Source organism: Phocoena sinus, chromosome 21, assembly GCF_008692025.1.
Source record: "Phocoena sinus isolate mPhoSin1 chromosome 21, mPhoSin1.pri, whole genome shotgun sequence".
NCBI lineage: Eukaryota > Metazoa > Chordata > Mammalia > Artiodactyla > Phocoenidae > Phocoena > Phocoena sinus.
The window spans coordinates 9,748,663-9,763,656 of record NC_045783.1 but is presented as its reverse complement, the minus strand read 5'-3'; the positions used below and the strand labels follow the sequence as shown (position 1 = coordinate 9,763,656).

Below are 14,994 nucleotides of genomic sequence, written 5' to 3'. Positions count from 1 at the left end.
TGTGTGTGTGTGTGTGTGTGTGTGTGTGTGAACTTTTGTTCTTTTTGGCTTTGTGTTATGGACTTGATTATTATTTTTTAAGACGAGTTTGAGAATGAACCCAAACTTTTGACCCTTTTAAGAATATTATTACATACTGTAAATAGCATTCCAGAAAACCTACCCCACTTCACAAATCAGTGATATATTTATTGAGCATCAGTGTGTTATGCAGAACGGGTGATAAAAAAATAGACTGGGCATTGCCTTGAACCTCACGGAACTTACAGTGAGATGGGAGATGCAGAGGAAGCTCGTGTTGAATTACATTTTAATGTTTTGTGTAGAGTGCTTAGCTTCTCAATATCCTCTTGATTGCACCCCCCCAAAGTGAAAATGGCAGCACAGTCAGGATTTGCTGTGTAAATTTCATGGTCTAGGTGCTGATGGAACCAACATGATTCCATATGACTCACCTTCAAGACTGCAGAGCTTATGGTAAATGGTCAGAGTGGCTGATATGGAATAAACTGGCATTAACATGACCACACTGCCAGAGACGAGCCCTCACACGCTGTGGGAGAGGATCTCGCACTTTGGAGCCTAGAGTTCTCACCGGCGCATTCTGTTCTTTAGATCTGCAAAGTCGGGCATGAGCGTTAGAACACTTACCTTTACACGTTGGGGGCTTCCCCCTGTTACTCCACAATCCATCTTCTTGACACACAGCTGTAGCCTGTTGACCGGCGTCCAGCTTAAAGCCCTCGTTACACTCATAGGTCACTTTACTATCCAACGTGAACTCATTCCCCGTGAATGAGCCGTTTCCTGGGGACTCCGGGATTCCACAGGACACAGCTGAAAAGAAACGAAGGAAGCACAGGGTTATTCTGACAGATAATGAAATTTTCCTCTTTTCTTTTTCTATTTTTCATCTCAAAGATGTATAAAAACTGTTAGATATTTGCATTTCTCACGTGTGTCATAAGTATGCACATTTCCAAAGTTGTAAGGGTCTTAAGAGTGAATGGGAAACAATGGAAAATGGGTCAAAATGCAGTATCTTTAAATTTATTATTCTAGAAGGTATGTCTGATAGCTCTCACGCAGTTTAATCACATGGACACGCCTTATTATATGGCCGTGGTCAAGAGAACAGTGTGACGCATTCTACTTTATTTAATACTAGAAAGAAAGCATAGAATAATATCTCTACCATCACAAATGTATCACCATATTGATCCCTTGGTTTCGAGACTTCATAGGAATCAGAGTAAAGACTGGCCCACCTCAGGTCTCAAAAACCTCCCCCAGCTTAAGTCTTCCCGCCCACCAACTCGCCAAAGACTCATTTTCCTTAAAGCACCAGGAAATTCTGTTAAACGGCAAATATTACCTTAGCTAAGAGCATCAAAGCATCCATTGTCATAAAATGTATTAGTTATAAACTATCTGTCAGAAAACAGGTCTGCAGAACTAAGGAATTAAGGGGAGATCTTAGAACAGAAGGCTCAGTCCTACAGAGATACGCAGGCTAGCTTTTACGTGAAAAGTTCAGGCAAGAAAGGGGTGTGAATGAAAAAGAAATTTGTAAAAACTAGTAAGATGGAGGGAGAGGTCAATATGAGCACTTCCTTCTTAAATTTGCTAGCTCTGATCCAGACTTATCTGCTACGAGATAAACAAACAAACAAAAACAATTCTCAAGTTAAGTAAGTTACAGTAAGGAACACAGAGTAATGGAAGGGGATAAGAAGGAATTCCCAACAACACACCCAATTCAGGCGCTCTTGTCAAAGGGAAGCTCTGCAATCACTAAATTAAGGATCTTCTTTTACTCAATCGAAACCTAAGATATTATGGATTTTAAGTCATCATGGGTTTTAAATTTAGATTATTTAAAGATTTTCCCACAGATTACAATGAGAATATACACACAGTATGATAAAGCTGGAAGGATTGGTTGAAAGAGTTTACATAAAAATACAATTTACAGGTAAGGAAGAGAAAGATAAAATGACTTGCCTGGGTTAGCACAGTTACTTTGTTTAAAACCTGGGGCCGGGGACTTCCCTGGTGGTGCAGTGGTTAAGAACCTGCCTGCCAATGCAGGGGAAATGGGTTTAAGCCCTGCTCCAGGAAGATCCCACATGCCGTGGAGCAACTAAGCCCATGCACCACAACTACTGAGCCTATGCTCTAGAGCCCACGAGCCACAACTACTGAGCCCGCACACCTAGAGCCCACGCTCCACCACAAGAGAAGCCACCATAATGAGAAGCCAGTGCACTGCAACGAAGAGTAGCCCCCGCTCACCGCAACTAGAGAAAGCCCGAGTGCAGCAAAGAAGACCCAATGCAGCCAAAAAGAGATAAGTAAATAAATTTATAAAAAACAGCAGCAACAAGAAAAAGTAACACCTAGGGCTGGAGAACGGACCTGATTCCCAAGTGAGACCACCTTCTGCTCTACAGGAACCCAGGCCACCTGTGGTTCAGTGTCAGTTTTTTGGTTGTTGTCTTTGTTATTTTTTCTTTATCAAAATCTTCAGTGAATGCAATGGGAAATTATCAGAGGAGTAAAAGAAAATGTAGTGCTGATAAAAATCAAACTTCTGGGAAGAGCCAAGCTCTAAAATTTCTCTTGTGCTTAAATTTATGATCAGCTATTTCAACCACCTGAAATATACATTGTGTGTGTGTGTGTGTGTGTGTGTGTGTGTGTGTGTGTGTGTGTGAGAGAGAGAGAGAGAGAGACAGAGAGAGAGAGAGAGAGAGAGAGAGAGAGAGAAGCATAATAAAAATTTGCAAATGGAAAACAAAAAAACATAGACATATGGACATCATTTTGGACAAAGTATTGAAAATAATTGAATTATAACCTTTGGCTTTCCAAAGCCGCTGCTTTGCCAAGGCAATGTATCAGTGTGAAGGCTGCTAAGTATTTTGCAAAATATTCAGCTCAAATTACTGAATGTAATAAATGTCCTTTACGATCAAGATCTCAGAGTATTGCCTGCCAATGTCTTGTCTCCTCACCATTTTCTCTGAGATTTCACTCTAATAATCATTTGTTCATTCTCACAAACCTTAATTTCTCTGCCACTCACTGAAGCGTGCCCAGCGTCCTGCTTCCTTACAATTCTCATCTGGGGAGAACACTGAATGAAATGACATTTCTCTGGCAGGTTAAATGGGAAAGATGACATTCATTCTACAAGCACACAGGAAACCCTACCTTGAAAGGATTCAGACCCAGGAGGCCAAAACAGAACAGCTTTATAACTGCTTCTGTTAAATCTGGAAGCTTATTTCACAAGTGAACCCTGATTCCCAGGACTTAAGAAGGTCCCACTTCATGTTGTCTGATCAACAACTGGGAACCTTTTTTGGTCTCGAGCTGTAGGTTTTAGACCCTAGAGTGTCCTAACATCAGGCTATGTGGCACAGCTCAAAACAGAGGTTGGCACTCTATTAAAAATGGAATTCTTATACTTCTGATTCAATGAAGAACAGATGGAACAATTCTCATAGACTTATAAATTCAGGCTTATGGGATGAAGGCAGTTTTCTGCTAAAATCCGGTATTCATTCATCCAGAAATTCCGCATGATAACTATTACATGGCAGATATTCCTTAGATAATTTTTTAACGTCAGTTAGCTAAATGTATACAACTTTCAAGACCTGGAGAATTTTCTTACTTTTGGCATAGCTGAAGGGAGTAAAGTTTCTTGTGTTTCTGTTTGTTTTGTTTTTTATTGTACTAACATAGCTTTATATTGTCTGGCAACCCAGACCAACGATCACATCCTCATATCATGAAATTTACCTTCTGTTTGAGAGCACAGGTTTTAAAGTCAGACATCTGACTCAGCTCTAGCCTCTGGCATTCGCCAGCTCCATGACCTGAGTTACTTAATGACTCGTTTCACTGCTCTCAGGTTAATAATACTCACCCCAAAGGTAACTGTGGCGACTGCATGACGTCATGTGTACAACACCATTAGCACTGTACTGACACCATGTAGGCACTCAGTAAACGAGAGAATATGAACTTTATGTGCACGCATCTATACACACCATTTTTACTTATTTCTTTTGTAAATACAGATATGAATTGCAAGGAACAACTCCTTTTTTTTTTTTTTTTTTTTGTGGTATGCAGGCCTCTCACCGCTGTGGCCTCTCCAGTTGTGGAGCACAGGCTCCGGACATGCAGGCTCAGCGGCCACGGCTCACAGGCCCAGCTGCTCCGCAGCATGTGGGATTTTCCCGGACTGGGGCACGAACCCATGTCCCCTGCATCAGCAGGCAGACTCTCAACCACTGCACCACCAGGGAAGCCTGGAACAACTCCTTTTAATACATTTGCTAAAAGAGAGCACAATGTAAATCAGAAGGAAGCTGGTTTATTTCTATTACATATCTCATGAGAGAGTTGTCATTTTGGCTTCAAATAAATGGAAGACACTCCAATTTCCATTGTTGCAGCCTCCTTTAATAGTGCAAAATCCATGTGGGATTTTTTCTTTTCATACTTAAGGCCATAAAAGGAGCAATTTTTCTTCTCTCTGCAAGTTTAAAACACTCTCTTATTGTTTCCTACTTCTTTCAAATACTTGTTCTCCGAAACTTACAATGGCTCCTTCTTTCTGCCGCTCCTCAGAGGCTCCAACACCTCACCATTTGCTTTGCTTTTCTTTTTTCTTTTTTTTGTTTCCCCTTCAAAAAGCTCAGTGATTCCTGGGCTTGAACTATGGCCTTAGACTTGTGATTCTCCTATCTTGACATCCATGTTATCACCAGCTGCCCACTGAATTTCCACTTGGGCTCTGCCCATGCCTCAAGCCAGATAGGTTGGTAGCTGTCCCTCACACAGCTGTCCTGACAGACTGCCTCAGTAAACTGTTCTCCCAGTAATTCGGTAAGTCGAGCAAGATCCTTTTTTTTCTTTGCGGTACGCGGGCCTCTCACTGCTGTGGCCTCTCCCGTTGTGGAGCACAGGCTCCAGATGCGCAGGCTCAGCGGCCATGGCTCACGGGCCCAGCCGCTCCGCGGCATGTGGGATCTTCCCGGACCGGGGCACGAAACCGCGTCCCCTGCAGGCGGACTCTCAACCACTGTGCCACCAGGGAAGCCCTAGCGAGATCCTTTGATTCAGCAGGAAGTAGGAGGGTTCTTTTCTCCTACTGCTCTCATGTGGTTGACTGACAATCATTGTCTGAATATTTAAAAGTTTACTTCACACTCTCTTTTTTCTCATTTCCCATTACCAGTATCCTAGTTCACATCCCCATTACCTCAAAATGGTCTATCTTTCTGTTATCTGGACCCCACTTGGAGGGCTAGGGCAAACCCAGAGGAAGGCCACCCATAACAGTATAAAACAGGGAAGAGAATGAGTGTCCTGAAGCAGGATTTCCTGTGGCCTGGTTAAGGTAAGAGGCATGGTAGGTAATAAGGTCTGAAATGGGGCATCCAGGAGGTAATCCAATAGGTACCCAGATCGTAATCAAAAAGACAGAGCCCAACATCAAATATGATAGGACCATTGTCACGTATGAAGGACCGCTGATCAGCTCTGGAGCTGGAGGGATGGACAGCAGATGAAATGCACGGTAGGGAAGAGGATGTGGTGAGAGGTGCAGAAGGGGATCTGAGCTGCAAGAAAAAACGGCAACCCTCTCTCACACTCTGCCCCAGGTGCATGGAAGGAAAAAGCCAGTTTCCCAAATGGTGACCTGTGAACTGCTGAGGGGTCTTAAGTATACACTGCAAGCATATGAGAGTTTCTGATTAAGACTTATATGTATATATATGTGCCTTTATATATGTATGTGCACATCTAGTCAAAAATTATAAGAATATTCTAGATTGTCTAGATTACTGTCTATAATTGGGTTCTACTATATATCAGGGCCTGCATTTGCTCTTGTATTTATAATCATGTTGGAGCCAAGTAATTTGTTATAATCTAAGGAGAAAAATACCAGAGGCAGATAATATAGAAATCATGGGCCTGCTTCTAGTGAAAGCCAAATGACTTTACAGCAGGTAATAAAAATATAAGCTATATAGTTGTTCATATGGTGAAAATGATAAAAAGGTTGATTCTTAATATATGTATGTATGTATATATATATATATATGGATATGGATATATGTACATACACACAAATACTACAGAGTAGCATCCATTAGTAACATATCACTTTTCAAGTTATAATTGAGTTTAAGAAAAACATTATCAGGCTTCCCTGGTGGCTCAGTGGTTAAGAATCTGCCTGTCAATGCAGGGGACACGGGTTTCAGTCCTGGTCGGGGAAGATCCCACATGCTGTGGAGCAACTAAGCCCGTGCACCACAACTACTGAGCCTGCGCTCTAGAGCCCGTGAGCCACAACTACTGAGCCCACGTGCTGCAACTACTGAAGTCTGCGCGCCCTAGAACCTGTGCTCTGCAGGGAGAAGCCACTGCAATAAGAAGCCCACGCACTGCAATGAAGAGTAGCCCCTGCTCGCTGCAACTAGAGAAAGCCCGCGTGCAGCAACAAAGACTCAATGCAGCCAAAAATAAATAAATAAATAAAAATTAAAAAAAAAATTATCATCCAACTGGTTAAATTATTTTCTAACTTGAATTTTATAGGTTTTATATGCATTTAATTTTCAAGTACAAATGCATAAGCATAATATGTTTGTGTATGTTTAATAACAGTAGAAGAATTCAATTCAAAACTAGGCACATGAAAATATTTTATAAAATACTGATTTAAAAGATCCATAAATGATGTGGGTTTGTATTGTATATGTACATATATCTATGTACGTATGTGTGAGCAGATGTACATATGTATATACAATCATGTATGAAACAATATCTACATCTTACTTTACATAGGACTTACAGTTTATATATCATTTTCACACCATGCTTTTTCATTCATTGTTCACCACAAGCCTATTAAGTAAGAGACCTTATTCTATTTTCTTACTGATAAAGATACAGATGCTAGATTTTTTTTATGATTTGTCCCAAGTCTAACACTCACTAACTCAAAGACTGAGGTCTCAAACCCATGTCTGCTGAATTTAGATAGAACCTTCTATTGCATTTCAATAGAGTCCTAGACCATTATAATTGTCTATTTTCAATTTTATACCTGCCAGATTAGCCTTCATTAATGTTTTCATAACTTCATGCTCATTTTAAAACTATACAGTAGTTTCCTATTTCCTATAACATTAAACTACTGTTTTTGGCTTCCAAGGCCAACCAAAATCTCCTTCTGAGTCCCCATAATTCTCCACTCCCCCGAAAACTGAGCTGTGTGTGTGGCCAGCTGACCCTAAGAACCCACTCCCCCTGGCTGGCTCACCCTCACTTCCTCACCTTAGTTTTTTGGTGTCTTTCCAACAAATGCCCTCCCTCGTCTGTGCCTATTTAAGCCCAAGATAGCAGACTGGTTTCATTCCGTGTGTCTTACTCTGATTGGTAGTATTACTGGGTGGAAGAGTTTTTTGTTGTTGTTTTTTTTTTAAATTTAGCAAGTATTTATCTGAAGTAAAGTCCTGCTTCCCAGAGACATGGGAATGCAGTTTCTGCAGCTGTCTGTGTAAGTATTACCTTGGGCACAGCCTTCCTAAAATTACTATAACTTTGAAATAAATACCAATAGGGCTTCAACAGTGCCTCCTGGTGTCCATGGCATCAGATTATCACCAAGACGCCTCTTCTTGGGTGGATGTTCAACATATACACATATTTTGTGATGGTAACATTTCACTATCGACTTTCTTGAAACAGAAAATTACAGCTTTGTTTTCCAGGAATACGCACTTTTTTGGTACTAACTGCTGTCAAGTGGGTTAATTGTCAAATAAAAGTACTAAAATTAAACATGAAATATATGGTTGTGGATTTACCGTGCAGTAAATCCCAAACCTCTAGCAAGAGCATTTGTACCAGTGTTTCTTACACTTTAAAGTATGTATGAATCCCAGGGATGTTGATTACATGCGTATTCTGAATCCACAGATCTGGGATGGGGTTTGAGGCTGCTTCTCTAACGAGCTGTATGGTCTCGGAGGATGAAGGGTTCAGACCATCCTAAATGCTCCCTGGAAGGCTGCTAAGCCTTCCAGTTGGAATGCACTTGGTTTTTATCATCAAGCACCTTCCCTGACAGGGAGGTGCTGTGCTGGGTATGGAAACACCTGAGGAAAGATGGATGTGTTGTGGATGGTTTTCTTCCCGCTTACCCTGCAGCTGGCTGAGAATTCTGTCCCCATTTAAATGAGACTCTGGCAGATCTGCAAGTGCAAGAGAAGGCCTGCTAAGCCTATGGGAGCCCATTTTAAAGCAGCCACTAATAACAACGACCAAGAATAACAGTAACAGTTCGTTAAGATGGAAAGTAAAGAGAAAAATACAAAGCAGCCTAAGAAGCCAGCACACCAGACACAGAGAAATGCTGTCCTTGATAAATAAGATACATATTCCCTCAAATAGGAAGCTTTGCTTTTATTACAAGGAGATCCTTGCACTTCCCCCCAAGCTGCTCTCTACACCGACACATGCTTTTAAAGCAAAACCTGGGGACATTCTCTGTTAACAATTTATGAAAAATGATCTTTGGATCAGTAGTTCTTGAGTTTCAGCCCCAAATCTGTAACCTATGATCTGTGTGACTCAGAGCATATACTTTAAAAATCTTTGATCCTCAATTTCCTCATTTGTATTAAAGAAGGGCAAACTCAAAGTACTTTTTGAGAAATTTAAAATCTACAAAGTGCTTTGCTCTGTAAATAAAGTTCATTACCATATGAAAATGGACTCACCCATAATTTGAACATGACCATATCCATCCACTCATTCATTCATTTTATCTACTCTGCCAATCTCTGTCTTATAACTGGTGCATTGAGACCACTTACATTTATAGTAATTATTAATATGTTAAGACTTATGTCTGCCATTTTATTTTTTTGTTTCTGTTTTCTTTTCCTGCCTTCCTGTGAGTTACTTGAACAGTTTTTGAACTTCATTTTGGTTTACTTACAGTAGTTATTTTTTGGCATATCTCTTTGTATAGCTTTTTTCAGTCATTGTTCCAGGTATTGACTATATGTACACAACTTCTCAAGTCTATTATTGTCGATATCTTACCAGTTTGAGGGATGTGTAGAAATCTTACATTCTTTTATATCCCTTTATCCACCCCTATTAATAATATCTTTTAATTATGTTTTTCTGTATACATTGAGAACTACATTAGGTAATGTTATAATTTTTGCTGCTGTTGTCAAACACAATTTAAAACACTCAAAAAGAAAATGAGGGCTTCCCTGGTGGCACAGTGGTTGAGAGTCCGCCTGCTGATGCAGGGGACGTGGGTTCATGCCCTGGTCCGGGAAGATCCCACATGCTGCGGAGCGGCTAGGCCCGTGAGCCATGGCCGCTGAGCCTGCATTTCTGGAGCCTGTGCTCCACAACGGGAGAGGCCACGACAGTGAGAGGCCCACGTACCGCAAAAAAAAAAAAAAAAAAAAAAAAAAAAAGAAAATGAAAGTCAATTGTATTTACCCACACTTTTGCTCTTTTATGTTCTTTTTTCTTTCCTGATGCTCTAAGTTTATTATATTTTTTGTTGTTGTGTGTTTAGAGAATTTCTTTTAGCCTTGCTTCTAACGTAGGTCTGCTGGCAACAAATTCTCTTAGTTTTTCAGCATTTGGTAATGCCTGGATTTCCCCTTCATTCCTGAAGGGTATTTTTGCTAACTATAGAATTCTGGACTGATTGTTCTTTCCTTTCAGCACTTGAAGAATATTGTTTTATTTCCTTTTGACCACCACATTTTTGATGGGAAATCTACTGTAAGTTAGATCTTATTTTCCTATAGGTAATCCATTGTTTCTGTCTGGATACTTTCAAGATTTGTTTTCTTGCCTTTAGTTTTCAGAAGTTTGACTATCTTGTGCCTTGGTATGCATTCCTTTGAGTTTCCGGTATTTGGGATTCACTTAGCTTTTTGAATCTGTTAGGTCCACATATTTTGCCAAATTTGGGAAGTTCTCAGCCATTTTTCCTCAATTTGTTTTCAGGCTCTCCTGCTTTCTCCCTTCCTTCTGGTACTCTGATGACACAAATGTTAGGTCTTTTGTTTTAGTCTCACATTCTCTGAAGTTCTTTTTTTCCTTTCTTTTTGTTTCCAAGTATATTTTCTCTTTGTTGTTCAAAGTGTAATTTTTATTTTTCTATCTTCAAATTCACTGGTACTTTCCCCTGTCTTCTTCATTTAGCTCTTGAGTCCACCTACCAAGCTTTTAATTTCAGTTGTATTTTTTAGTTCTACTCATTCCATTTGGTTTCTCTTCATATCTTCTATTTCTTTGCTGAGACTTTCTATTTTCTAGTTGTTTCTGCAGGCTCACAACTTCTCATGGAAGCATGTCTATGAAGCCTGCTTTAAAATCTTGACCAGAGAGTTCTAGCATCTGTGTCATCTGGCATTGGCTTCCATTGTCTCATCTATTTAGTTTGTTATCTTCCACTTTCTTGGTATGGTAGGTGATTTTGCATTAGCACCTGGGCATCTGGGGTATTACATTATAAGGCTCTGGCTCTTATTTAAATCTTGTGTTTTGCTAGACCCTGCTTGACGTTGCTCCAGTTGGTGAAGGGAGCTTCAACCTCCTTCCTGCCAGGTAGCAGTGATAGTCCAGGAGGGTGGGATCCTTGCTGGGCAGGGTGGGAATTCAGACTCTCCTCCAGGTCAACATAACTACCTCCCTGCCTGTGAGAGGGAGGAGGTGCCTCTGCAGGGCTCCCCATGTGACCTCACTGACCTGGTAGAGGGATGGCCTTGCTACAGCTGAGGAGTGGAAATATTTCTGTGCATCCTTTCCAATGTGCATCCTCTCCAATGTGCATCCTCTGATACCACCCAGTAAGCAGGGGGAGGGGCAGCTCATCCCCACCAGGTTGGGTGGGAGCCCAGTTTTCCAAGTAGTATCACTGACTGCCCAGCAGGGATGAAGCCACATCCCCTCACTCAGCCTCCACAGACACCACCCATTGGGAAAGGTGGGGGCATCACAGACAGCCTGGGGGGCTCTCCACTCACTCTTTGCAGTGTTGGGGGGGAGTCCAGTTTATGGCCACAGTTTCCTCTGTGGGGTTTGGATGGAGAAAAACCATTACTGACAAAACATTTTCTGCCTTGTCTGACTGCCCTTTCCTGGTCTTTCGGCAGGAAGAGCAGGCTTTTATTGGGGATTATTTTGGTCTGTTTCCATTGGTGTTTCAAGGACTGTCTTCTCCAGCATCCATTCAGGAACACTTGAGGTAGAAAAGAGAACCCAGGGAACTCACCACTGAGTCATTCTTTTGGTTCTGAGGTGCCTAAGCCATTCTACCACCACCTCTCCACCTTTCAGAGTTTTCATATATATATTTTATATGATGTCCAGGGATATTTGTTGTACTTAGGAGGTGAAATAGAGAAAAGTATATCTATTCCATGTTCATAGACGTGAAAGTCAGAAACTCCTTTAAGAAATGATTCTGAGGCTGAATAAGAAAGGGTTCTGTGATAGATTGGTAATGTCTGCCATAGCAAAGAATTTTAGAATTTGTCACCATGTACCCTGTAATAGCTGAACATTTGCCATCTATTCCACTTATATGTGCACATCTTACCTGAGTGGTGCCCATGTCACTAATGGTATAAAATCCTTATAGGACAGAACATGTCATAAATCTTTTCACCCTTCCCACTGTCTTAAATATCATAGTGCTTAATAAATACTTTATTTCTAGGAAATGGAAAAAATTGTATCATAAAAGGTAGCTGTTTAAAGTTTTTAAAAAATTATCATGACACAATTTCAGTATTTACTTAGATTTGTTTTAAGTAAATTTTGATTTACTTAGGTCATAATTTGAACAACAAAGGGTAAGGAAACCTTTCACCTTAAGCTTATTAAGTTTAAATATTATATTTTAATTTTGAATATTTTAATTGACCATATTATTTTGATGAAAATTATAAATCTAAAATTTATGGTCTGGAACTCTATCTGAAATTCTATGTAGTTATTTTTAATAAATGCCATCTTTGATGCATTTAAATTAAAATTAACCCAAATTTCAGAATGGTTTCTAATGAGACAAAGGTAAGCAAAAAGGACATCTTCCAAATTATTGATTGCAAGCACATTGATTCCATTCCACATGTGATCATTTTCCAACCCCTTCAATATCGTGTAAACTGAGAAGCAAGATCTAATCCGACTTGACGTACATTATGTAAAGCAAAAATTGACTATTTTTCTCATAATCATGTCTGTGAAATTGTGTTTGGTATTGTGTCTAACACAATCTACATGCATTTTCTCAGTTAATCTTCTTGGTTCTCCAGTCAGATAAGATTATTGCAGAAAAAGGAAAGTATGACGCAAAGAACTTAAATAATTTGCCTAAGTTCACATAATTAATAAATAGTGGAACCAAATTCAAATCCTAATATGAATGTATCACAACCAATATACTATCTACAACTGCAGCTCATTGGGGTAGAAAGCTTTTGAAGTACTTTCCAAGTTTAGAATCTTTTGATTCCATTCAATCATGTTCAAGAAAAAACATTATTGATATTGTCTTTTGGAAAGTACCCAATGGGAGAAAAAAAAAGGATTTATTTACTATGATTTAGCAAGAAAATCAACAGCATGATACTGAGGAAAGAGAGTTAACTTGCTCATGATAAAATATATAGATCCTGTGAAATTTGTAGGACTGTATTTTAAATAAGTCTTTCTTTAGAACCATTAATATAGCTACTTATAAAAGAGCTATGTTTAGGTGAAGAATTATCCTGCAGTTTCTACATGTTTTCCTACATATCAGGAAAGTAAACTTGTATGCATGCTCTAATAACACATAATTATTCAGCCATATATTCAGAGAGTTATATCTATACAATTATAAAGCAAACTTAATTTGGCTGAAGTTCTAAATGAACTCAGCCATGCTTTGTGATGGGTTTTAGGTTATGGCAAATGGTCATTTTGTTCATGACACAGCATATACGACATTGCATCTCTTCCTAAGAAGAAATACCCTCCAATTTGATCATCTTTAACTTTATCTACCTTGAGCATTACTGCACTGCAGTGTGACTGATAAGGTAGAAATAATTACTCAATATATTCTGCATGCTGATGAGATGACAGAGCTTTTGGAGAAACAGACTTTAGAATCAGTTCCCTTTATAGAACATTTAGGATAATTTTCACTTTGGGCAAACAGCTCTACAGAAACAATCTCATATTGCTCATTGGGAGCCTTTGGGACATATCTAAGAGATATTTTGCACAACCTGCCAATCAAAAAACAAGTACAATTTGTTACTTTATTCACTTGACAGATTTTTATGATCAACTATGTGCCAGGCCCCATGCTGTGCATGGTGTGAAGGATGGTGGTTAAACCAACCTTGCCCTTTCCCACTTGAACCTTATAGTCAACCACGGAGGGAGTCATGAGACAAATAAGCTCCCAAATATATAATTATATTGTGAAAACTGTAACTAGTGTCACGAAGGTTCAGAACAAGGTGCTGAAACAAAGGAGAAAATAAGGATCGCTATTTAAATTAAGGCAGAAGGGCCCAGGAAAGGTCTCCCTATTGAAGCACCAGCCCTCAGGCCAGTGGTCCTGACTAGCACCATTCTTCAGAGGATGAAGCCAGGTGAGGCAAAAAAGTGCAGGTGAAATGCTGGGGAGTGGGGAAGGCTGGCGTAGTGAACGGTTGGTCAGAAGGACAGTTGGGAGGGAGTCAGAGAACATGCTATTAGTGGTGAAGACTCCACGCTGGGTCCTCCAGGACGTCCTGCAAAGGATGAGCTGGGCACTGACACAAGCCCATTTGTGTCCCCAGGATGAGCTGATAGGTGGTCAGGGAAAGCCTCTTGGGTGCTCCTTGAGGAGGGACATAAAGAAGTGGATGGGCTCAGCACACACTCAGTGGCTAGATTCACGAGGACGTGGTGGTTGTAGGTAGGACTTCAGGTGGAAGCAAGAGAGGGAAGTGAATTAGCAGCTGGCTGGACTGAGGGCCCATTTTCTGACACAGGATAAACCCCAGGAGAGCAGATTAGAGGGGAAAAAAGGAGTTGTCTTTTTGAGATCAGAAGGCACAGTAAGTATGTTAGTTAGACCGTCGGTCCCATGAGTCTGGACACAGAGGAAAGGATGGTGGGGTGGGGTGGTAAGGGTAGAGCAAGAAGAATTTTTCGTATTACTGCAGCCTTCCGTAATGCACTCTCTGAATCTCCCGATGTTCAGCTCCAATACGAGACTACACGGCTAAGGCCATGAACTGAACAAAGTGTTGTATAATCTATTAACAATGTTTAAGGAATAAAACATTCTTAACATCCACTCAAAATTTCTTGTGAAAAGACTTGTCACTGTTTATTACTAATCCATAATTGATTAAAATATGCACCATGGAGCTAATTTGTTGGAAGATTCAAATATATCAGCACAGGGCTTCCCTGGTGGTGCAGTGGTTGAGAATCTGCCTGCCAATGCAGGGGACACGGGTTCGAGCCCTGGTCTGGGAAGATCCCACATGCCATGATGCAACTAGGCCCGTGAGCCACAACTACTGAGCCTGCGCATCCGGAGCCTGTGCTCCACAACAAGAAGGGCCGTGACAGTGAGAGGCCCGCACGCCGCCATGAAGAGTGGCTCCCGCTTGCCACGACTAGAGAAAGCCCTTGCAGAGAAACGAAGACCCAACACAGCAAAAATAAATAAATTAATTAATAAACTCCTACCCCCAACTTAAAAAAAAAAAAAATATATATATATATATCAGCACATTTTAGAGTTAGGTTCACTGAAAGAAAAATTTGTGTCCTTAGATATTTAGGGAATTTATTTCTCCCCGGAAATGTCTTCACGAGCTCACATGTTAAGGTTCTACTTTAAAAGTTTTATTT

General features: G+C 40.4%; 1 protein-coding gene across 1 annotated transcript in view; it reads right to left on the bottom strand.

Annotated features, from left to right (window-relative positions):
- Positions 1-14,994, bottom strand: part of CSMD1 (CUB and Sushi multiple domains 1) — a 1,813,702-nt gene that overhangs the window by 79,816 nt on the left and 1,718,892 nt on the right. Inside the window, exon 50 of the mRNA XM_032618622.1 lies at positions 652-837. Within this exon, the coding sequence (XP_032474513.1) occupies positions 652-837 (186 nt within the window). The remainder of the gene's footprint in view (positions 1-651; positions 838-14,994) is intronic.